General features: G+C 40.1%; 1 protein-coding gene across 4 annotated transcripts in view; it reads left to right on the top strand.

The window, feature by feature from the left end:
* The window catches only part of PEAK1 (pseudopodium enriched atypical kinase 1), a 311,110-nt gene that overhangs the window by 275,592 nt on the left and 10,066 nt on the right, over positions 1-25,452 (top strand). For all 4 annotated transcript variants that reach the window (XR_003969358.1, XM_030317633.1, XM_030317632.1 and 1 more), the window contains one exon: positions 4,334-5,079. Coding sequence is in view for 3 of the 4 variants with exons in the window: in XM_030317633.1 (XP_030173493.1) it covers positions 4,334-5,079 (746 nt within the window). In the remaining variant the exon portion in view is untranslated. The remainder of the gene's footprint in view (positions 1-4,333; positions 5,080-25,452) is intronic.

Raw genomic sequence — 25,452 nt, 5'->3', positions numbered from 1 at the left:
ACTTATTCATTCCATAAATGGAACCCTGTATCTCCCACTCCCCCTCACCATTTTGCCCATTCCCCCACTCCCCTTCCCTCTGGCAACCATCAGTTTGTTCACTGTATTTATAGATTTCATTCTGCTTTTTGTTTGTTTAAATATGGGTTTTTGTTTTGGGAGGGTTAGATTCCACTTATGTATGAAATTGTGTTACTTGTCTTTCTCAGTTTTATTTCACTTAGCATAATACCCTTTGTGTATTATGCTATCTTTGGTTAAATACCCATGTGCAATTACTGGACTGTATGGTATTTCTATTTTTTTTAATGTTTATTTATTTTTGAGAGAGGGGGAGAGGCAGAGAGAGAGGAAGAGAAGGAGACAGAGGATCCAAAGCAGGCTCTGCACTGACAGCAGAGAGCCCGATGTGGGGCTCCAGCTCACAAGTTGCGAGATCAGGATCTGAGCCAAAGTCAGACACTTAACTGACTGAGCCACCCAGCCGCCCCTGCTATTTCTATTTTTAATTTTTTGAGGAACCTCCATACTGTTTTCCCACAGTGGCTACACCAATTTACATTCCTACCAACCAGTGCAGGAGGGTTCCTTTTTCTCTGCATCCTTGCCAAGATGTCATTTCATGTCTTTCTTGTTTTAACTGTTCTAACAGGTGTGAGAGGTGATATCTCATTGGTGTTATGATTTGCATTTCCCTGATGATAAGTGATGTTGAGCGACTTTTCTTGTGTCTGTTGGCCATCTGTATGTCTTCTTTGTACATTCAGTCCTCTGATCATTTTTTAGTTGGATTGTTCGGCTTTTTGTCATTGAGTTGTAGAAGTTCTTTATATATTTTGAATATTAACCCCTTATGAGATACATCCTTTGCAAATACCTTCTCCCATTCAGTAGGTTGCCTTTTTGTTCAATTGATGACTTTCTTTGCTGTGCAAAAGATTTTTGTTTTATTTTGGTGTAGTCCCAGTAGTTTATCTTTGCTTTTGTTACCTTAGGAAGCATATCTAGAAAAATATTACTATAGCTCTCACATTTAGGTTTTTAATTCATTTTGAGTTTATTTTTGTGCATGGTGTTAAAAGGTAGTCCAGTTTCATTCTTTTACAGGTAGCTGTCCAGTTTTCCCAGCAACATTTATTGAAGAGACTGTCTTTTCCCCGTTTTATATTCTTGCCTCTTTCATCATAGATTAATTGATCATATAATTGTGGGTTTGTTTCTGGGTTCTCTATTCTGTTCTGTTGATCTGTGTCTATTTTTGTGTCAGTACCATAATGTTTAGATTGGCAGTACAATTAAAAAAAAATTTTTATTATATTTATTTATTTTGAGAGAGAGAGGCACAGAGTGCAGGTGGGGAGGAGCAGGCTCCAGGCTCTGAGCTGTCAGCGCAGAGCCCAATGCAGGGCTCAAACTCACAAGTGTGAGATCATGACCCAAGCTGAAGTCAGATGCTCAACTGACTGAGCCACCGAGGCACCCCTGCAGTATAATTTGAAATCTGAAATTTTGATACTTCCAGATTTGTATTTCTTTCTCAAGATTACATTGGCTGTTTGGGGTCTTCTGTGGTTCCATACAAATTGTAGTATTATTTGTTTTTGTTCTGTGAAAAATAATGTTGGTGTTTTAATAGGGATGGTATTGAATCTGTAGATCCCTTTGGCTAATAGGGACATTTTAACAATAATAATTCCTCAGATTCATGAGCATGGAATATCTTTCCATTTGTGTGTGTCTTGTGTTATAGTTTTCAGAGTACAGGTCTTTCACCTCTTTGGTTAAGTTTATTCCTAAATTTTTGGTGCAATTGTAAATGGAACTGTCTTCTTAATTTCTCTTCCTTCTACTTTGTTATTAGTATATAGAAGATAGAAGCACTACTGATTTCTGGGTATTACTTTTGTATCCTACAACTTTACTTAATTCATTTATTACTTCTAGTTGTTTTTTGGTGGAGTCTTTAAGATTTTCTATGTATAGTATCATGTCATCTGCAAATAGTGACAGTTTAACTTCTTTACCAACATAGATGCCTCTTATTTCTGTTCTTGTCTGATTACTGTGGCTAGGATTTCCAGTACTATGTTGAATAAAGAGGCAAGAGTGGACATCCTTGTCTTTTCCCTATCATGTTGAGGTATGTTTCCTCTAACCCTACTTTGTTAAGAGTTTTTATCATGAATGGATGTTGAGTTTTGGCAGATGCTTTTTCTGCATCCGTTGACTTGATCATATGATTTTTATCCTTCATTTTATTGATGTGGTATATCACATTGAGTGATTTGTGAATATTGAACCACCTTGCATCCCCAGGATGAATCTCACCTGATCATGGTGAATGATTTTTTAATGTATTGTTGAATTCAGTTTGCTAATACTTTGTTGATGATTTTTACATCTATGTTCATCAGGAATATTGGCTCATACTTTTCTTCCTTTTTTTTTTTTTTTTTTGGTGTCTTTGTCTGGTGTTGGTATCAGGGTGATGCTGGCCTTATAGAATGTATTTAGAAGCTTTCCTTCTTTTTCTATTTTTTAGAATAGTTTGAGAAGAATAGGTATTAACTCTTCTTTAAATGGTTGATAGAATTCACCTGTGAACCCATCTGGTCCTGGACTTCTGCTTTTGGTAGTTGTTTTTTTTTTTTTTTTTTTTTTTTTTTTTTTTTTTTTTTTTTTTAACGTTTATTTATTTTTGGGACAGAGAGAGACAGAGCATGAACGGGGGAGGGGCAGAGAGAGAGGGAGACACAGAATCCGAAACAGGCTCCAGGCTCTGAGCCGTCAGCCCAGAGCCTGACGCGGGGCTCGAACTCACGGACCGCGAGATCGTGACCTGGCTGAAGTCGGACGCTTAACCGACTGCGCCACCCAGGCGCCCCTGGTAGTTGTTTTTATTACTGATTCAGTTTCATTACCTGTAGTCAATCTGTTGAGATTTTCTATTTCTGGTTCAGTTTTTGAAGATTATATGTTTCTAGGAATTTATTTCTTGTAGGTTGTTTAATTTGTTGACATATAACTTTTTGTAGTATTCTCTTATATTCCTTTGTATTTCTGTTGTATCAGTGTTACTTCTCTTTTGTTTCTGATGTTATTTATTCAGGTCCTTTCTGTTTTTTACTTAATAAGTCTGGCTAAGGGTTTATCACATTTGTTTATCTTCAAAGAACCAGCTCTTGGTTTCATTGATTTCTTTCTTTTTCTTTCTCTCTCTCTCTCTCTCTTGTGTGTGTGTGTGTGTGTGTGTGTGTGTGTCTATACATTTATTTCTGCTCTAATCTTCAGTATTTCCTTCTTTCTATTTACCTTGGGTTTTGTTTGTTCTTTTTCTAGTTCCTTTAGGTGTAAGGTTAGATTTTTTTATTCAAGCTTTTTCTTATTTCTTGAGGTAGGTAGGCCTGTATTGCTATGTATTTTCTTCTTAGAACTTCTTGTGCTGTGTCCCAAAGATTTTGGGCCATTTTTGTTTTCATTTTCACACATGTGTATTTTATTGTCTTCCAAATGCAGGTGCTAGAAAGGAAGCAGAGATGATTGGTTCTATAACTAGGGCTTGTAAGAGATGTCCAAAAGTAGTATCACTCAAATCATAGTTTATATACCTTCAAAATAAAATAGAAAGTCATAAGACTTTGTGAAGGATGTTTGGAACAGCAGTTGACTACTAATATGTATTGTTCCCTTTATCCCAATCACAAGAATTATACATAGACCAGTTTAAGACTACTGCTAGAATCCATCTCTAGAGTGAAATAAAATAACATGTTTATGAAATTGTATTCATATGTGTTGGATTGAAAATGACAAGTGCTATATACAGTATAGGGTAACTTTGGAACCAGGTTAAAAGAACAGAATAGTATCTTTTGATACTAGTGGTTCCATTGCTAGTTTCCATTGTTTTTTAAAATGCTTCCAAGTGTTTTCTAATCCACAAATGTTTTCATCTCTACCCTGTCACAATGTAATTATTTGAGTGTCTGTCACCCCTTCATATTCTAGTGTAGTAAAAATCAGCAATCTTGAGGGCAGGAGTGGAGAACTGAAGTGTTGTTGTTGTTGTTGTTGTTACAACCCATTACCTTGTTCCTCTGGCACATGCTGAGACATGCTGAGACATTGCTCACATTTTATTGCTCCCACCAAGTCTTAGACTTTTACCTATTTGTTCTTTGGTTGCTTTTCTTCAACCATTTTGAATTAAGGCATTGACTTCTTATATTGTCATGGCCACCTCCTTAAGTTCCTTATTTCTCTTTAACTTTCAATTATGTAACAAGAATAAAAACTTAACTATTATTTCTTTCTTTCTTTTAAAACAATACAGGGCAATCTAGAGCAGCCATGATACCACCCAAGCATCCACGGCAGCCTAAGGGAACTTTGGATGATGCTGTTGTCTTTAGTGGGAAAACAGATGAAGAAACACCTAATGCTTCCCAACCTACACCACCCCCACTGCCAAAGAAAACGATCATAAGAGCCAATACAGAACCAATCCCCAAAGATCTCCAAAAATCCATGGAAACAAGTCTTTGTGTAATGGCTAATCCCACCTATGATATCGACCCCAACTGGGATGCCAGTAGTGCTGGCTCTTCCATCAGTTATGAACTCAAGGGACTGGACATTGAGTCTTATGACTCCTTGGAAAGACCTTTGCTCAAGGAGAGACCTGTCCCCTCAGCAGCAAACAGTATCTCCAGCTTAACCACTCTCAGTATTAAGGATAGATTTTCCAACAGCATGGAGTCCCTATCCAGCCGGCGTGGTCCCTCTTGCAGACAGGGCCGAGGCATACAGAAGCCACAGAGACAAGCACTTTATAGAGGACTTGAGAATCGGGAAGAAGTGGTGGGTAAAATCCGAAGCCTTCATACAGATGCCTTGAAAAAACTGGCTATTAAATGTGAAGACCTCTTCATGGCTGGACAGAAAGATCAGCTCCGTTTTGGGGTGGACAGCTGGTCAGACTTCAGGCTAACTAGTGACAAACCGTGTTGTGAGGCAGGTGATGCAGTTTACTACACAGCTTCATATGCAAAAGATCCACTTAACAACTATGCAGTCAAGGTAAGAAAATATTATAAATTTGATTTTAATCTTACCCAACACACTGTTATTGGGATGGGTCTGTTCTTTCCTCCATTCTTTTATTCAGCAAAAAGTTATTGATCATCTACCTTACACCAGATATTATAATAAGCAGGGGAGTTACTTACTATCTAAAGGGGAAAACAGATATGTTAAGAGACAGACTTACAGTATACTGTATTGCTAAGATAGAGGAAAACAGAATTCTGGAAGCTTAGAAGGACTTTAACCCAAACTTTAGAGGTCAGAGAAGTCTTCTGAAAGTAGCTAATCCTTGAGCTGTGATTGTTTGCGAAGGCTACCTATACAAATGGGTCTGTTATGTCCCTTCCACTCCATGTTTCTGTCTTTATTCTCTAGCAAATAAGAGACACTGGTCTGCCCCTGCTCTATAACTGTTCTGCTTCTTGGGGAGACATTTTTACAGAAGAAGGTAACCAGTATTTGTTGATGTGCCAGGAACATTATTGGTGTTACATAATTTGATCTTCACAACAAGTTTATGAGGTTAAGATCTTTTTATCCATGTGACGGATGAGGAAAATAAAAGATAGGTGAGCTTACTTGCTTAGGGTCACACACAATTAGTTGAGCTGGGATATGCACACAGATCTCTCTGACTCCATAGCCCAACTTACTTTATCCATTATGTCACATATTAATTTCTTAACTGTAGATTGCCCATTCCAGACAAACCACCTCTTCACAAAAGCTAAAAATATTAACATTAAGAATTCTTGCCCAGTTACATTCACTGTAAATAAGCCATAGGCTTTGTCAATGTAACAAATAAAGCATGATCTTTGTTACGTTTCCATTTTCATTTGTCTCAAGCTATTTTTTTTTTATTTCTCTGGATTTCTTCTTTGACCCATTGGTTGTTCAGTAGCATGTTGTCTAATCTCCACAAATTTATGAATTTCCCAGTTTTCTTTGTGTAATTTTTGTGTTAATTTCTAGTTTCATACCATTGTAGTCAGAAAAGATGCTTGATAAAATTTCAGTCCTCTTAAATTTATTAAGACTTGTTTTTTGTCCTAACATGATCTGTCTTGGAAAATGTTCCATGTGTGCTTGAGAAGAATGCGTATTCCATTGCTTTTGAATAGAATGTTGGGTATATATCTGTTAAGCCCATCTGTGGGCTTATGTGGTCTAATGTTTCATTTAAGGCTGACGTTTCCTTGTTGATTTTTTTTTGGGGGGGGGGTCTGGATGATCTATCCATTGATGTAAGTCTCCTAGTATTATTGTATTGTTGTCAATTTCTTCCTTTAGGTCTGTTAGTATTTGCTTTATGTATTTACGTCCTCTTAATGTTAGTTGCATAAATGTTGACAAATGTTACAGCCTCTTGTTGGTTGATCCTTTCATCGTTACGTAACTCGTTTCTTTGTCTCTTATTACAGTCTTTGTTTCAAAGTCTATTTTGTCTGATGTAAATTAACATTCTAGCTTTCTTTTGGTTTTCATTTGCATGGAATATCTTTTTCCATCCCTTCACTTTCAGTCTTGTCCTTACCTCTAAAGTGGGTCTCAGGGTGCCTGGGTAGCTCAGTTGGCTAAGCGTCCTACTTTGGCCCAGGTCATGATCTTGCAGTTTGTGGATTCAAGCCCCATGTTGGAGGGCTCTGTGCTGACAGCTCAGAGCCTGGAACCTGCTTTGAATTCTGTGTCTCCCTCTCTCTCTGTCCCTTGCCTGCTCATGGTGTCTCTCTCTCTCTCTCTCTCTCTCTCAAGAAATAAATAATAAAACATTAAAAAAAATTTTTTAATAAAGTGGGTCTCTTTAGACAGCATATAGATGGGTCTTCTTTTTTTTTTTTTTTTTTTTTTTTTTTTTTTATCCATTCAGCCACTCTGTGTCTTTGGATTGGAGAATTTATCTATTTACATTTAAAGTGATTATTGATAGGTCTGTGCTTATTGCCATTTTGTTTATTGTTTCCAGAAAGACTGTTTTTGTAGGTCATCTGTTTCTTCTCCTGATCTCTTACTTTGTGGTTTCTTTAGTGCTATGCTTATTTTCCTTTCTCTTTCTTTATTGTGTTTTTGTTTTATGGTTACCATGAGCTTGCATATAACAACTTATATCTATAAGTCTGTTTTAAGTTGGTTACAGCTTAAGTTTCATCCCATTGTAAAGCTCAAAATTATTCTTCCCTCCACACATTTTGTAGTTTCTTTCATTTTATGTTTTTGATGTCACAGTTAACATCTTTTTATTTTGTGCATCCCTTAACCAATTGTAATCATAATTATTTTTACTAGTTTGTTTTTCTTTTTTTAAAAATTTTTTTTAATGTTTATTTTTGAGAGAGAGAGAGACAGCGTGAGCAGGCAAGGGGCAGAGAGAGAGGGAGACAGAATCCAAAGCAGTCTCCAGGCTCTGAGCTGTCAGCACAGAGCCCTCCAACACAGGGCTCGAACCCACAAACCATGAGATCATGACGTGAGCCAAAGTCAACACTTAACTGACTGAGCCACGCAGGCACCCCACTAGTTTTGTCTTTCAATCTTTATACTAGTCTCATAAGTGATTGATCCCTACCTTTACTATATATTTACTTTACAAGTGAGATTTATTCTTTAATATGTGTTCTTGTTACTAATTAGTGCACTTTGTTTTCAACTTAAACAACTTCCTTTGACATTTATTGTAAGGCCAGTTTAATAGTGGTGAACTCCTTCAGCTTTTGCTTGTCTGAAAAACTCTGTCTCTGCTTCACTTCTGAATGATAACTTTGCTAGGTAGAGTATTCTTGGTTGGGAGGTTTTTTTGTTCGGTTGGTTGGTTGGTTTTTTGGGGTTTGGTGAGTTTTTTTTAGCACTTTGAATATGTAGTGCCACTCCCTTCTAACTTGCAAAATTTTTGCTGAAAAATCTGTTGAGAGTCTTATGGGGGTTCCCTTGTATGTAACAAGTTGTTTTCCTCTTGCTGTTTTTAACATGTTGTCCTTTAACTTGACATTTTAATTGTAATGTGTCTTGGTGTGGGTATCTTTGGGTTCCTCTTATTTGGAACTCTGGGCTTCCTGGATGTCAATGTCTGTTTATTTCCACAGGTTAGGGAAGTTTTCAGTCATTGTTTCTTCAAATAAGATTTCTATCCCTTTCTCTTTTCTTTTTCTCAGAGCACTATGATGCAAATGTTAGACTATGTGATGATCTCTACATCCCTTAAGCTATCTTCATTTTTTTTTCTTTTTTATTTGTTTGGTTTTGCTGCTCTGATTCAGTGAGTAACACTGCCTTATCTTTGAGTTGACTGATCCTTTCTTTTGCTTCATCTAGTCTGCTACTGAACCTGTCTCATGTATTTTTCCATTCAGTTATTGTATTCTTCAGCTCTGTGGCTTCTGTGTGGTACTTTCTTATATTTTCCATCTCTCTGTTGAAGTTCTTTGTGTTCATCCATTTTTCTCCCCATTCATTATAACCATTACTTTGAACTCTTTATCAGGTACATTACTTATCTCCATTTCATTAAGGTTTTTTGTTTTTGTTTTTTTGTTTGTTTTTTTCTGGAGTTTACTTGCTTTTTTCATTTGGAACATATTCCTCTCTTTTTTCAATTAGCTTGAGTCTGCGTTTCCATACAGTAGATGAAACAACCACCTCTCCCAGCCTTAAAGGAGTGGCCTCATGTAGATGAACCTTGTCATTCAATCCTGCCTCAGATCTTTGTCATCTCTCAAACCTTTGTGCCTGTTCAAGCAGGCTATTATATTTTTAATAGCTCCCAGTAGTTGAGAATATGCCAAGACCCATCAGTGTCCCAAGGGGGAGAATCTCAGCACCTAGACTCAGGCTGACTGAAAGCCAGACCCTCAGGCATCAGCTTTTAAAAATAGGCAAATATAAAAAATAAAAATAAGGGCGCCTGGGTGGCGCAGTCGGTTAAGCGTCCGACTTCAGCCAGGTCACGATCTCGCGGTCCGTGAGTTCGAGCCCCGCGTCGGGCTCTGGGCTGATGGCTCAGAGCCTGGAGCCTGTTTCCGATTCTGTGTCTCCCTCTCTCTCTGCCCCTCGCCCGTTCATGCTCTGTCTCTCTCTGTCCCAAAAATAAATAAACGTTGAAAAAAAAAATTAAAAAAAAAAAATAAAAATAAAAAAATAGGCAAATATATATAATCCTGCAGGACTGCAAACATACGCAGATCTGGAACAGGTGCCCTCTGGGAAGCAGGTACAGAAACCCAGGCTCTAGACAAGAGTATAAGTTTTTTTCTGTGTGATACTGGTAAACTGGAGCATGGCAGAGAGAAAGCACCAACATGGTGTCCATAGCCTATGTTCCTGGAGACCAACTCTACAGGCCACTAAATATGTACCAAACCTGAAGTCTGCCCCTCAGGCCAAAGTTCCAGAACAAGCAAAGAGGACTTCTTCACAGAAAGACTAGGGAGTGTACGACCACTGTCTGTGCAGTGCCCTGAGTGGAAACCTGCCAAGAACTATCTCTCTGCTATAGTCCTAGGGGACCCAGGATGCAAGCCCCCTGGCCACCAGAGCCAGGTGATCAAGGAGCATTTTCTGGACAGCAGCCATATAAACTGGGGCACCAGACAAAAACCAGGGCACCAAATGTGTGTACAGCTCCTGTCCAGGAGACACTGGCACTCTGGGGCATGGCAGAGGGTGAGTAGGAATATAGCACCCTCTCTCTGAGGTCTCTGGAAAGGTGTATGGTCAGCCCCATGATTAGCTAATAGGCCTTCTTCACAGAAAGACCAAGCTCCTGGGTTTGCTACCTCTTGCTCTGCCCTGGGGTTGGTAGCTGTTTAAGACCTTTTTCTCCATTGGTTACAGTCCTGTGAGACCCATGAACCCCACTGACTGCCAGAACCAGATGACAGAGAGGTGTTCCCTGACAGCAGTCACAAAACTTGGGGTGTCAGACAGGGGTATAAGCTTTTTTCTGGGTGATACCAATTATTACAGTCCTATGGGACCAGGAACACAAACCCCCCCTGCCTCCAGAGCCACGCAGTCAAGAGGCATCCCCTAGACAGCAGCCATAAAAATCAGGCCACCAGACACACATAAAAGCTCATTCTTTGGGATACTAGTGCCCTGGAGCCTGGCAAAGGGAGAACATAAAGATCATACCTACTAGTCTTTGTCTCTGGAAAGTGTTCCAGCAGGCTCCTAGTTGTATGTTTCAGATTAGATGTCTGCCACTCCACTGGTGCTTTAGCCTCACACCAGTGCTTTAATATAAGCATTTGAGCCTCCTTCACTTTAAGGCAAGGCACAGTTGGCTGCTTCTTGGGTGGGTAAGTCCCAGCATGTAGGCCCTTTAAGAGCGGTTTCTCAGATTGCCACAGTTTTGTGGGTCTCAGGACACAAGCCCTGTTGGGTTTCAAAGTTACATGTTTTAGAGGCTTGTCTCTCAGGTGTATGTCTTAGAAGTTGGGATGCCAGATGTAGGATTTAAATCCCTCACTTCTGAGGGAGAAGCTCCAGGTTTTGAGTTCTCTCCCTGTTATGGGGATACTGCACCAGGGGTGGATTTTATGGCAAGGTTGTGTCCCATTCTCTCCTATCCATGTCAATGTGGTTTCTTCTTGTTTGCCCAGTCCTCACCCAGCCAGCCTTTGGATTTTTTTTAAAGAGGAAATTGTTAGTAGAGAATAGACTTTGAAGTCCAAAAGATCCTGGGTTCAAGTCCTGGCTCTGCTACTTACTAGCTTTGTCACAAATTGCTACTCTGAGTCTCAGTTTCCTTAGCTTTGGGTCTGTTTGGCTAAAAGAGAATAAAACATCCCTGATAAGTATTCACTCCTTTCCCTCTCCCTAAGTGTCTTCCCTAGGCTACTTTAAAAGGGTAACAATCATTGAGCCTCAATTTCCTCCTCTTTCAGATGTTTACAATGATAATCTGTGGGATTGAGGTTAGGATCAAGGGAGCTAATGCATGTGAAAGAGCTTTTTAAAACACAGAGTTCTAGGTAAATGCGTTATGTTCTCCATTCCCATAGTCCCTTTTTATTGATTCTATTTCCTGGTTCAAAACCAATTAACATATCTAAATGACTTTTACATGTTAATTTGGCTTGGAAAGACCAGATGGTGTCTTAGGAAATTAATGGATAAGGTAAACAATTGGCCTTACCTGTCTATCAAGACAGAATACATATTTGGAGCAGACCTTCAACTGCTGTCTGCAGCTGCAGTGCCCTTACCACTTAACTGTCTGGTGGTGCTAGCAGAGTGACCCTAGGCCCCAGCCCATACTTTGTAAATTAAACTGAGGGATAGACTGGAGAGAGAGGAGCTGGATTTTAGTTAATACATAACTGTTGAGTCTAAAAAGGCATTTTGAGATTCTGTGTAGCACTCAAGAGCTGTTAAGTCAATTGGGGTTATGGTGCCTTATCTATCTTGGGCTTTTATTGCTACAAGATCACCAATCCAGGATGAGTACCTATTTCAGAACAGGGCATTGAACTATCTGTTCTTTCAAAACAATGGAGAAGTAGGGCTTGACTAACTTTATGTATTATTGCGTGCAATCTTGTCTCTTTCCCAAATCAATGGTGTAGTATTGATTTCTTGGCTTGTAATGATGCAGAAGCAATCTCCAAAGAACAGGTGGCAAGTGGTTATACACTGGGAGTTGTTGGCAGGTTTGGGAAAGGACGTTTTATACTAAATGGTGAATATAAATGTGTCTTTGAAGACTGTTTGGGCATTTCTAGAAGTACCCAATTGATTGTACAACCTTAGAGGAATAAACTACCAGGACACTGTGAACCCTACCTTTGCAGAGGTAAGCAAAAGAGACCAGCAGTTGGCTCACACAAACAGGTTTTTACTGTTTGTCTTCTTAAAATATCCCTTCCCATACTGATGGAATTTAGAGTGGCTAACAGGTTTGACTGTCTCTTGAAGAGACTAAAAGGTCTTTAAAACATTGCAAAAGGAAATCAGTGCTAGAATTCAGCAATTTGAAAGCCAAAGGATGCTATCCCCTTAAATGCCAAGTCCGCTGCAGTGATAAAAGTACAAAGGTCTTTACTTTGGGTGTTGTCTTAGTTTGTTCAAATTGCTGTAACAAAATACTATATAGATTGGGTGGCTTAAACAATAGAGTTGAATTTTGTCACAGTTCTAAAAAGTGGAAAATTCAAGATAAAGGTTCTGGTTGATTTAGTTTCTAGTGAGAGTTCTCTTTCTGGTTTGCAGATGGCTGCCTTCTCCCTGTGTCCATACATGGCCAAGGGGGGGATGGAGGCTTGGTGTCTCTTTTTCTAGGGATACTAATCCACATCAGGCCGCCTCCTTGATGACCTTAATTACCTCTTTGTAGGCCCTATCTCCAAATATGGTCCAAATGGGGGGTTAAATTGTGTGTTCAGAGACTCAGTTTCCAATGTTGGGGGAAGGTGCACACTTCTAACACAACAGAAAGCAATTTTCAGACACCAAAAGGGCATCCTACAATTCACCGTGATTCAACTTACCTACCTGGAGACAGCACCATGTCTCTCAGGTTAAGGGTTCAGTCTACCAGACTGCCACCTTCTACAAACAGCAGACACCAGTCACAAACCCAAGTCATTACCTGTGCTTCTGACCAACTGGCTGTAAATCAGAGATTCCCACAGCCCCCTCCTTGGGTTCGAGTAATTTACTAGATCATCTCATAGAATGCAAAGAAGCATCTTACTAGATCACCAGCTTATTATAAAAGAATATAACTCAAGAACAGCCAGATAGAAGAGATGCATAGAGCAAGGTGTGGGGAAAGAGCACAGAGCTTCCATGTTCTCTCCATGTGCACCACACTCCCCAAATCTCCATGTGTTTACCAATCTCTTCAAACTCTGTCCGTTTGGGGTTTTATGGAGGGTTCATTACATAGCCATGATTGATTAAATCACTGATGATTGGCTATTGATTCAATTTCCAGGCACTTTCTCCATGGAGATTGGGGTGGGACTGAAAGTTGCAGCCCTTCAATCATGAGGTTGGTTCCCCTGGCAACCAGCCCCTTCTTTCAGTGGGGTCCATAAGTCACCTTATGAACATAGTAAGAGACACCTTTGTTGCTCTCAATACTTACAAAATTCCAAGGGTTTGGGGAGGTGTGAGTTAAGAACCATGAATGAAGACCATATATATTTGAGAAATATATTCTGGTTATCTGGATGACCTTTTCTTATAAATCACAGTATCTCAGGGGTTAGCACTTAACATACTAATTTTGGGACTCAGAATTCAGTCTATAGCATTCTGTCCCTGGCACCCCAAAATTCATGTTCTTATCACATGCAAAATATATTCAGTTCATCCCAACAGACCCAAAGGTCTTGACTCATTCAAGCATCAACTCTCAAGTCCAAAGTCTGATCTAAATATCATCTAAATCAGATATGGGTATAACTCAAGGTCTGATTCATTCTAAGGCAGATTTCCTCTCTAGCTGTGACCCTATGAAACTAGCCAAGTTATGTGCTTCCAAAATACAATGGTGGTCAGTAATTCCACTATTGGGTATTTGCCCAAAGAAAATGAAAACACTAATTTGAAAAGATCTGTGCACCCCTGTATTTATTGTAGCATTATTTACAACAGCCACGATACAGAAGCAGCCCAAGTGTCTGTCAACAGATGAATGGATAAAGAAGATGAATATATACACCATGGAATATTACTCAACCATAGAAAAGAATGAGATCTTGCCATTTGTAAAACATGGATGGAGCTAGAGAGTATAATGCTAAGTGAATAAGTCAGAGAAAGACAAATATATGATTTCACTTGTATGTGGAATTTAAAATAAAAACACATGAACAGACGATAAAAGAGACAAACCAAAAAACTCTTAACTACAGAGAACAAACTGGTATTTGCCAGAGGGAAGCTGGGTGGGGGAATGGGCAAAATAGGTGAAGGGGATTAAGAGTATGCTTACAGTGATGAACAGTGAATAATACATAGAATTGGTGAATCATTATACCATACACCTGAAACTAATATAACACTATGTTAACTAAAAGTTAACACTGTGTTAAAAAATATGATGGTGGACAGGCATAGGATAGACAATTCCATTCTAAAAGGGAGAAATAGAAGGGAAGGAAGGGATGATGGGTCTCAAGCAAGTCCAAAACCTAGCAAGGCAAATTCCATTAGATATGAACACTCACAAATGATCCTCTTTGATTCAGTACTGGCAGCATTGCTCCCATGGCTCTGCTAAGCACCCTGCTCCTCCAGCTCTTTGTAAGGGCCCTGCCCACACTGCCCTCTGTGAGGCCCCATCCACATGGCTCTCTGCCGAGGCAGCCCTACCCTTTGAAACCCAGGAGGAAACAGTCTTGTCTCTTAGATTTGTGATGGGAGTAACAGCCCTGACAATCTCTGAAACACCTTCAGGGTCATTCTTCCCTTTCCTTAAAGAATAATGCACCTTCACAGCTCTATGGATGAGTTATATAGAATCCAAGAAGTCTGACAACTTTCCTTCACTCCATCCTGCTTCTTCTGTCCCTTTAGTTCAAACTAGCAGTGTCTTTTCTGGTGGAATCCTTTCTCATTCTGGCTTCTCCTGAGATGACTGATTAATAAGTCCATGAGTCATACCCCTGATCTCTTTAGAAAAATGGTTATTCAGTCACACCCCTTAGAGTTCCTTTTAGAACTAGCTTTCTTGTTTGTTGCAGTATGGATAGGCTGAGAATTATCCGAATCTTAAAGTCTTGGTTCCTTTTTGCTTAACAATTCTTTCTTCAACTTCTCTCTCCCTTTTTGCGTTTTTACTGTAAGCAGTTAGGAGGAAATAAGCTGCTGCTTGACCACTTTGCTTAGAAATCTCAGCTAAATATACAGTTTCATTGTTCACAAGTTCTGCTATCCACAAAATTCTAGAACATTTTAGCCAAGTTCTCTGTCATTTTATAATTTGTCCAGTTTCTGATAGCATGTTCCTCATTTCTGTCTGATTCCTCACCAGAATCACTCTTAATATTCATATTTCTAACAATAGTCTCTTCATGATTATCTAGGCTTTTTCTGTCATGAATCTCAAAACTCTTCCAGCTTCTACCCAATTCCAAAGCTGCTTCTACAGTTTTGGGTATTTGTTACAGTGGTACTCTACTTCTCAGTACAAAAATTGTAGTCTGCTCAGGCTGCCATAACAAAACTGACTGGATGGCTAAACAGAAATTTATTTTCTCCCAGTTTTGGAGACTGGAGGACTCTCTTCCTGGCTTGTAGACAGCTACCTTCTCACTGTGTCCTCATGTGGGGGTTAAAATGGGGGAAAGAATATGTCATATTAGGAGTTAGGGCTTCAACATAGAAATATAGGGAGGACACAATTCATTCCATAGCTTTATTCTGTTTTTCATACAGTGTGAATAGTTTTATTAGTTGTATTTGTCTTAAGTAAATTGCTATTATCACAACACATAATAGAGAAAAGTCAATTTGGAGTTAGCTGACATGGGTCAGAATCAGTCTCTGCGTATCCCCAAGTAAGTCATGGTTTTCACATGAATGGATACTACCTGCTCTACCTACCTCATAAGAGTGTTCTTTTCTTAATGTTTATTTTTGAGAGAGACAGAGTGCAAGCTGAGTAGGGGCAGAGAGAGAGGGAGACACAGAATCTAAAGCATGTTCCAGGCTCTGAGCTGTCAGCACAGAGCCTGATGTGGGGCTCGAACTCACGAACCACAAGATCATGACCTGAGCCAAAGTTGGACACTTACCCAACTGAGCCACCCAGGCACCCCCTCATAAGATTGTTCTAATGCATATGTTTTTATGTAGTGAAACCCCTTTCCAGACTATACATATACAATAATGCATTATTATTAACAATACTGAAAAGTTAACTGCTCAACATTTTTTAGACCACTCTTTATTCTTTTTTAAAATTAGGCACTGGTCTGAGTATATTTAGGTAAGTTCTGTCCTTACATGTTTTATTTCTCATTACTTCAAAGATGTAAACATTTTTACTTAAAATTAGGAGAGAAAACTACTAAATGCTAGCATCCTCAAGATTTTTAGCACTGCCAAAAATTGAAAACAAACTGGGTGTCTGATATTAAGGAAACAATTTAATAAATTATGACAATGCCCAATGGAGTCTTTGTGGCCATTAAATGGTAATTATGAAGACTCTAAAAAAATCATGAAAAACAGTTTTTGTAAAATGTCGCATGAAAATAACAGAATACCAAATAGTATGATCATAACTTTTTAAAAACTGACTTACAAAATGGTAATATGCAAATAATTCCTGTTAGAGTGGCGATAATTATAGGTGATTTTGATTTCGTTTTGTTTTTTAATGGTGGCATAATGTCTTTTTGATTAAAAAAAAAACAAGGAATTGGAGATTTTAGATCATTTGATACTGAGTCCTTGAAGGCAGACACCCCAAGTTATTCATCCCTATAGTTGCATCCTCTAGCACAAATCACAAGTAGTTCTTATATCATGCCACCCAGCCCTACACACACTAGTTCCTCTGTCTGGACTGCACTTCTGGGAATAGCACTGTCATCTACAGGTGACCTATTTCTGTATCACCCAGGGGTCCTCATTAGAAATATACTTTTGTCAGGGCTGCCCAGGTGGCTCAGGCAGTTAGGAATACGACTTTTGATTTCGGCTCAGGTCATGATCTTGCAGTTCATGAGTTCAAGCCCCACATTAGGCTCTGCACTGAAGTGCAAAGTCTGCTTGGGATTCTCTCTCTTCCCTTCTCTCTCTCTGCCACTTCCCCATTCACACTGTCTGTCTGTCTGTCTCTCTCTCTCTCTCTCTGTCTCAGAATAAATAAATAAATTTAAAGTATATATATATATACTTTCCTCAGCCGCATCCCATACCTGCAGAATCAGAATCTCTGGAAGTGAGGCCTGGGAAACTGCATTGTTAACAAGCACCCCAGGTAGCTTTAGCATTTAGCATTAGACAGCATTATATTCTATCCGAAATAGTATAGTGTACATAATGGGCATTCAACAAATATTTCTTGGCCTTTTGGCAAACATTTACTGTATAAAAAATTGTGATATCTGTGTGGATTTATAGAAGTACATGTGAACAAAACAAAGCCTCACCCTCAAGGAGCTTATATTCCAGTGGGAAAGACAAAGGCATAAATAACTCTTAAACAAGATAAATTATAATGAAGGTTCAGAGTGGTATGCAGAAATGTAAAGACGAATGACAATTAATGAATGAAATAAGTCATTGTTAACATTATCACAGGGCCAATAAAATACGGCCTTTTTTGTCCACAGTGCAGGAAGAGAATATTGAAAAATTTGGCTATGGAAAGATTTGGGACCACATTTAGAGCTTTGAATGATGAGTTCAAAAAGTTAGACTTTATTTTTGTGGGTTTTTTTTATGTTTATTTATTTTTGAGAGAGATAGAGCGTGAGCAGCGGAGGGGCAGAGAGAAAGGGAGACAGAATCTGAAGCAGGCTCCAGGCTTTGAGCTGTCAGCACAGAGCCCGACACAGGGCTGAAACTCACGAACAGCGAGATCATGACCTGAGCCAAAGTCGGAGGCTTAACAGACTGAGCCACCCAGGTGCCCCAACTTTATTTCATGTTTTATGGGAAGCCACTAAGGATTTTTAAACAGGGGAATAATATAATATCAATGATTTGGGGGGGGGGGGAAACTATAGTGAAATGATTTTGGAAGAAAACTATGATAGAAGAGTCCAGAAAGGAAGCCAGTCATGATGCTATTGCAGTAGTCCAGGTAAGTAATAATGAGCCACTGGACAGTGGGAAAGAAGGGGCAGGTGGTAAAAGAGCTGAAACAGTTGGTAGGACCATGTCTGGTGAAAGGCTGGCTGTAGGATGAGAGACAGCCCCAGGAGGAGGGTGCCATCAACTGAAATATAAGTCAGAAAAGCCAGAAGATGAGCTCTTTGTGGAGCATGCCTCTAGGACATCCAGTGCTAGAGAAATGCTGTAGCCAGACAAAAATGTAGGTTTGGTACTCAAAAGGGAGATCAAGACTAGAAATATGGTTACCCAGTCTTCTCGTAGACTTGATTTAGTTCAAACTTTGAGGAATGTATGCTGTTATAGTGGCAGAGTCTATAACATCAAGAAAAGGTCTACACATCTCAGTGACCCAAACAGAAACACAGGAGAAGAAGTAGCAAAGAGCAAGGACCCACCAGTCAGAGTCCAGAATTGCAAAAAGCTTGAACAGCATAAGGAAAAGGCAATCTCTGGTAAACTTTAAGAAAATACAGTCTCAATAATAGTGGGAGCAGATACCAGATGCAGCCAGTTAGAGTAGGGAACAGGGAGGCAGTGAGCACAGCCTACTTTTTTAAGTGTTTTGGTGAAGGAAAGGCCAAATTGATGCCCAGACAATATTTAACCTTCAACTTCTATTTCTGTTTCTTTCATGTCTCCTTTCATCCCCTCATCACCACTTGGTGAGCCGCCACCCAGCAAATCGGACTTGTCTCTGTGGGCTGTGTATTGGCTGGCCTCCAGCCCTTAACTTCCCTGCTCTCTAAATAAAACTTAACATAAATTTAAGCATGAACTTAAAACTTCCCTGCTCTAAATAAAATCTACCTTGCGTTTTCCTCCTTTCAGAGAATCTGGATAGCCACTGACTAAACACATAATCCCCAAAGTAGACTCAGGTCAACTTTAGAAGAGCCAGCACTCATCATTCATCATCATACACAGGCGGAAACTGAAGCCAGAGGATAATAATTATAGTTGCATAGGGTCACCAGCTCCATGGCAGGCTGCCTCCTGACTCCTACATGGAACCTATCCTATCATAATGATACCTGAGTAGTGGACTGGCCCTGCTACTCCTCAGTGTTATCCCTGAATGGACAAATGACGGCCCTTTACCTATAAGCAGAATGGCCAGTTGGTAAAATTATGACTCAGTCTCAATGGGACATTCTTTTTCACTGCTTTTCTGAGGTCTTTTTATAATAAATGGTGCTATGTGAGGCCACATAAGAAATTTGGATGAAATTACTTTGGGGAAGATGATAAAAATCTCACATAAGCAAAAAGTATAAAATTCTGTCTTATTTTTCCAACAGTTCCAAATTTGGGGTAGTATGTATCTTCTCTTTGTAAAGGAGTCTAAGTCTTTGTTCTCAAGGAACAAGCTCACAGAGCCCCATGAAGATGTGCATGTCCCTGTTACAACTGTGGGCTGCTTCCTTCCGTTTTTTTAAATGTTCTATTTATTTATTTTTAATTTTTTTTTAATGTTTATTTATTTTTAAGAGAGAGTGAGACAGAGAGTGAGCTGGGGAGGGGCAGAGAAAGAGGGAGACACAGAATCCGAAGCAGGCTCCAGGCTCTGAGCTGTCAGCACAGGGCCCAGTGAGGGGCTCGAACCCACAAACTGTGAGATCATGACCTGAGCCAAAGTCGGCCACTTAACTAACTGAGCCACCCAGGCGCCCCTGCTTCCTTTCTTCTACCAATGCCAAGAATCTTGTTAGAAGCTTGTAATAAGTGGAGGTGAACTGTGGACACCAGCATCCTTTATTGCATTTTGACTCCACAGAGTCTCTGTTTATCTCATTTGGGTGGATGCTGAGAAAGCAAGACACTAAATGAAAAAGCATTAACAGGAATAACTGGTAGGAATTTACAACTAGTTCAGACTATAGACACAGGCAATTAATTACTGGCTTAGTAATAAGGAAAGAAGTATAGAGGGGAAACACTTCCACTTTCATCCTTCAGTACAAATATGTTCAACATTGAAACTTCACAGAGAGCCATTGACCAGTGGCCAGCTATACACACCCATAGCCATCATAGGTCAGTGCCCACTTCATTTCAGGACTGAATGCATACAGAAATTCCTAAGAGTCTCAACTGGGAATTGGTTTAGGAAGGAAGGGTTTGGTGTACTCGTGTAAATCTGGAATCAAAATGAATTGTCTAGGAGGAAAAGGAAGCCATAGCTTTCATTAATGAGGTGAGAAAACATAGTTGGGAATTATAAGTTGGGATTCAAATTAATTGATTCTTAATCTGGGCCTGAGTCAGTTATTGAACTGCTCTGTACTTCAGTTTCTCTAATGTAAACATCCTGGGTGTCATTCTCTCAGCCTAAATTACTAGCTCGGAAACACGAGTGATTTCATTTTGATCCGCATTGCTGAGTAAGAGCATCAAAAGATTTAATGGGTACATGCTACAAATAAAATAGTAAAATCTTATACAGTTGCCTTTTTGAATTTCTCTCTAGACTCCAAAATGGGTTTCTTGGGCAGATGAATATTTTTGTAGCAACCCAAGCTATAAATTACCTGGCCTACCTGACAGGTCTCATAGCAGATTCCTACAGCATGGAATGCTGACTACCTGGGGCCCAGATGCCATTTATATTTTAAATACTTAATCCATTTTTAATATGTTTGTAACAGCATTGAGTGTGTGGGGATCTTAGCTCTGTAACAGCAAGTAAAGCAATACTCCTTCTAGGTAGATCAAGGATTGAGGTCAATACAGGTAATCAGCCTGTATTCTTAGAGCAAGGTTATACCATATACTGGATATCTATGGCACGTTTGCAGATTTTTGTTTTATGCTGTCTCTCATTTGCAGTTGTGTTTTTGTGTAATGGGACAATATAGTACAGACGGTATAGTGTGTGTGATCTTCAGTGTTTCTCACTTTTGTTCCTCTGCAATTCATTCCCTGCAATACCCATCTCACTGAAGGTTCACTGAGGGGCACTGTAAAATGCATGGTGTGAGATGGAAATGAGACTCCCTACTGATAAAGTGGAAGTAGGCTGAAGGCATCCTAGGCCAACTGGCTCATCAATGGAAAAATAAAAGCTAATGTGGAATATTTTTGAAGGGTCCTAGATTTTGTAATTATTGCTTTCTTTGGGGAAAAGGAGAGAAAATTGAATGGAATGATGAAGAGCACTATCATTTTGTGTAGGTTTGTGCAGGGCAAAACCACTGAGCCTCTAGGGCAGCCTGGACTCGGCAGACAGCCGTCATTGTTCAGAGTTTACTCATTTGCCTGGTCCGGTCATGAATGTTCATTATTCACATTAGTCTGCCATTGCCCCCTCCCCATCACCTTGCCAACTTCCATCTGTTTCATAAAAGCTGTGTATATGCTAGCTTCTCTGAGTAAATAACCTTGTGGCTACACCACATCAGATGTAGCCTTTCTCAGTATTTTGTACAGACATATCAAGCATACACAATGTGCCTTGCTCTGTGGTAGGCCCTACTGATATAAATATCTGCTCCTAAGGCAGACAAAAAAAAAATGTGATATCTGTAATAATAGAGACATATACAAGAAACACAGAAAGGAGGTTTAGGGTAGTCAGTACTTTCTCTCCTTGACAGAACTGACATATGATAATGGCTTTGAAAGGGTAAGTAGGAATCCCTCAGGCGGATGAGGGGTGAAGAGAGGCCCCGATCAGAGAGAACACCTGGCAGGTAGAAGAAACCAGGGGGCTGGCTGCTGGTAGTTCAATATGGCAAAAGTGAAAGAGGGGTGAGAAAGAAGACTGGAAAGGGAGCTAGACCAGGACTTTCTTCTGTGAAGATAATGGGGAGCCACTATGAATTTTAAATAGGCAAGTGATATCTGATTTTTTGAAAGGTGGCTCTAGTGGTCATGTGGAAGGTGTGTTTGAGGGGAATCGTGCGAGAGACAGGGAAACCACTTGGAAATCTTTTGTACTAGACCTGGCAGGTGATAATGGTAGCAATCGATGATGGAGACAAGAGGATAATTTGAAAGGTAATATTTAGGAACAGAATCGATGAAAATTGGTAATTTATTAGATGTAGGAAGTGAAGATGGAGGAGAAATTCAGAGTGAATTTCTTAGCCAGATATTGGGACAGATAACGGCACCATTCACCAAGAGAGGAAGTACTGGAAAAACAGGAGGTTTGGTGGGATGAAGAGTTTGGGTTTGGTTGTGCTAAGTTTAAGGGTCTGTGGTATGGAACAGACACAAGGAGAAATCAAGTAGGCCATTATATAGATGAGTCTAAAGTCCAAGACAAGTCTGGGTTGCAAATATGGAAATCAGCAATATATCAAGACGATTGAAGCCATGAGTTTGCTGAAGAGAGTGTGTCAGTGAGAAAATAGGACAGTGAATAGGCTCCTCCCCCGCCCCCACAAACAACAGCATTCCTTTGGGAAGAAGAGTTAAAGGAGAATGGATAATACCACTCTCTTCAACAACTGATTCATTCCCTAGCCATTTCCTTCCTGTGTTACCAAATGTCCACCTTTTTCCCTACCTCCCCACTTTGTTGCCTTAAACTGGATATCTGCTCTACTCCCCAACATTGAAAGGACAGCAAGATGTACACCCTCTTTACCGGCTCCAGTCTTTGTGGGCATTCTGAAAGGGTCAGTAGTATCAGACACATACACTGTCTTCTTCCCAGATGCTTTTAATGGGGCTCTACAGTCAAAGCTCCCCACACTCTGCTTTTTTTTTTTTAATTTTTTAAATGTTCATTTATTTTTGAGACAGAGAGAGACAGAGCACAAGCGGGGGAGGGTCAGAGAGAGAGGGAGACACAGAATCTGAAATAGCTCCAGGCCCTAAGCTGTCAGCACAGAACCTGACGTGGGGCTCGAGCTCACAGACCATGAGATCATGACCTGAGCCGAAGTCGGACGCTTAACCAACTGAGCCATCCAGGCATCCCCACACTCTGCTTTTTTTTTTTTTTTAAATTTTTTTTTTTCAATGTTTATTTATTTTTGGGACAGAGAGAGACAGAGCATGAACGGTGGAGGGGCAGAGTGAGAGGGAGACACAGAATCGGAAACAGGCTCCAGGCTCCGAGCCATCAGCCCGGAGCCTGACGCGGGGCTCGAACTCACGGACCGCGAGATCATGACCTGGCTGAAGTCGGACGCTTAACCGACTGCGCCACCCAGGCGCCCCCCCACACTCTGCTTTTTAAAAGTTAGCTGTCTCGGTTGAGATTATTATTATAACAAACATAAATGCTTTATAATGGCAAACTTGACTCAAAGGTATGCAGAGCAGTTGCCATGAGCAACACGGAAAATGAGCCCCTGTGAAGTGAATGTTTGAAATTAAACTTTTCAGGTTGCATGTGAGGAACAATTATCAAGCTGTTTCCCTACTAGGATCAGGTTGTATAAGCATTGTATGCTTTGACCTGGGTCTAGGAAGGTCTCAGGAGAGGGTAATTTGGCTCTGACCCTGGAAGCATGGGGTTTTCTTTCACTTTCCAGTAGGTCATTTATCAGTGGTTAAAGGGTTCCCCATTCCACTGTATTTGGAGCTCTGTCTAAATTGCTTCAGGATTTTTCCCAGATAGAAAGTGCTAAGGAGCCATCAGATACTTGTTTGCTCAGTTACTATTAATCAATATTTTTCCTTTTCCTTGTCTGTCCTTACTCATCTTTATTAACTCAGACACTCAATTTCCCCACAAGCCCTTGTTTTTGCAGCAATCTGTTATCCACATTGGTGGGTATGTAGCTACCCCTGGCTGGCTTTCCCTTCTGATGTTCTTCTGGCTTCCTCTGGAGAAGTAGCTCAGGAAGGTGTGCCTTCTCAGTGGGCAAGCAGGCCAGTAGGGTCACTGTGGTGACCTCTTCCTGTTTGTGCTTTTCACAGAAAGCATTTCTTTTGCATGAATTTGGCGTTGTCACCTTCATAGAAGCAGTAACTTGTCCAGAAAGAGGACGTATGGCATATTTTACAAGATTCAACCGTCACGCCCCTGACTTCGCTAGGCTGCAGTTTGCCCAGAAATGACTCCTGGATGGTGATGTGACAGCTCCCTCTAGTGTCACTGTGGCTCGGGCTCTCGCGGGGCTTTGCTTCCCACTCAGAAAGTGTGGACAGTACAGAATCTGTCAGAATTGGTGGCAGTTTAAATAGGTTGTTCCCACGGAGTCAAAACAAATATGAGATGATTTTTCTCCTGTTAAAAAAGAGAATCTTGCATGAAGATATGGGACCATTCCAGCTCCTGTTCTGTTCCTGTTTCAAAATTTGGGGGAGCCCAGAGTCCTGTGGAAATCATTCTTCTTGGGGAGTGGAATCTTTTTGGAAATTCCTGCAGTTCAAGCCAACTGCCCTTTGAGGGAAGAAATGTAAATTCCTTTCAAGAAAGATAAATGAAAATGGGAGGCCAAGGGGAAGTCACTTTGTTGTAGAATAGAGAAAATAAGAGAGGGAGGTAAAAACAACAACCAGCAGGAAGAACCCTGTCCATTTGTTCTAGAAAGAGCATCTTGTTTTCTGAAATAACTTTTGGACTAGAAATTTATCATCTGAAGTCAGGTAATTTTGAGTTTTTTTAAAAACACTAAAGGAGTCAAGTTATTAATATTTGAAAAATGGCTACTATGTGGTACATAGAATAATATAATACTCCTACCTAAATTAACATCATCACAAAGCTCCATAATAAAGATTTGTGAGATACTCATCACATAAGAAATCCTATTTTGGAAATCTCCGTTGGTCTGTATTTTGGTTGTAACTGTTTTCACAGTTATAAACCAGTTAGAAGCCCTAGTATTTTGTTTCCCTCTGTCATGCTCCAGTCTTCTCCCTTTTCCCTTTGCCCTTTAAACTAGAGTGACCCATTATTCTTTGGCCTGTCTACATATTGTAAGATGGGGAGATAAGGAAGTGTCACCTGCTCAGGTCGGCTCTCCAGGCAGGCCATTTTCCTTCAGAGCATCCGCACTGGTTGAGCGATTTATCATTTCTTCTTTGTAAATCACTTTGAACCTTTATCTCAAATTGATCTGTGAAACTAAACATAAATTCTTCTTGTAGTGCCCATGTTCATTGTCTAGTAACACAGCTCTGGGGAATCTTATACAAGTGTGTGTGTCTGTGTGTCAGCAGATACCATGAGGATAACATGAGGAGAGTGGCAGTCACAATGAGAATATCTTCTCTGCTTCTAATGCCAAACCACAGAGTGGCAGGTGTTTTTCAGTGCAGCTTAGCATAGTAAAACCTACAGATTGACCAAACACTTCTGAGAGAGAAGAGAGCCTTATATTGGCCTGTCTTGGGCCAGAACATACTGCCAGTTTGATTTGCTTGTCAGGGCTGACCCTGGCCTGGAGGTCCTGGACATTAGTTCTTCCTCTCTGCCTGCCCTCTACCAAACCTCAGAGAGTCTCACTGCTGGGGCAGGTGGCTCTCAGGACTCAAAAAGAAAGATGCATTTTTCTGTTTTGCTCTCTCTGTTTGAAAAACATGAGGATTCTATAATATTACATCACTTTTAACATTTGCAGGTTTTAGTCATTATCAGTGTTACATTTGTGAAGCTTTGAGATTTATAGA

Source organism: Lynx canadensis, chromosome B3, assembly GCF_007474595.2.
Source record: "Lynx canadensis isolate LIC74 chromosome B3, mLynCan4.pri.v2, whole genome shotgun sequence".
Lineage (NCBI taxonomy): Eukaryota > Metazoa > Chordata > Mammalia > Carnivora > Felidae > Lynx > Lynx canadensis.
Note: the sequence above shows the minus strand (reverse complement) of the source record. Positions and strands in the feature narration are given on the sequence as shown.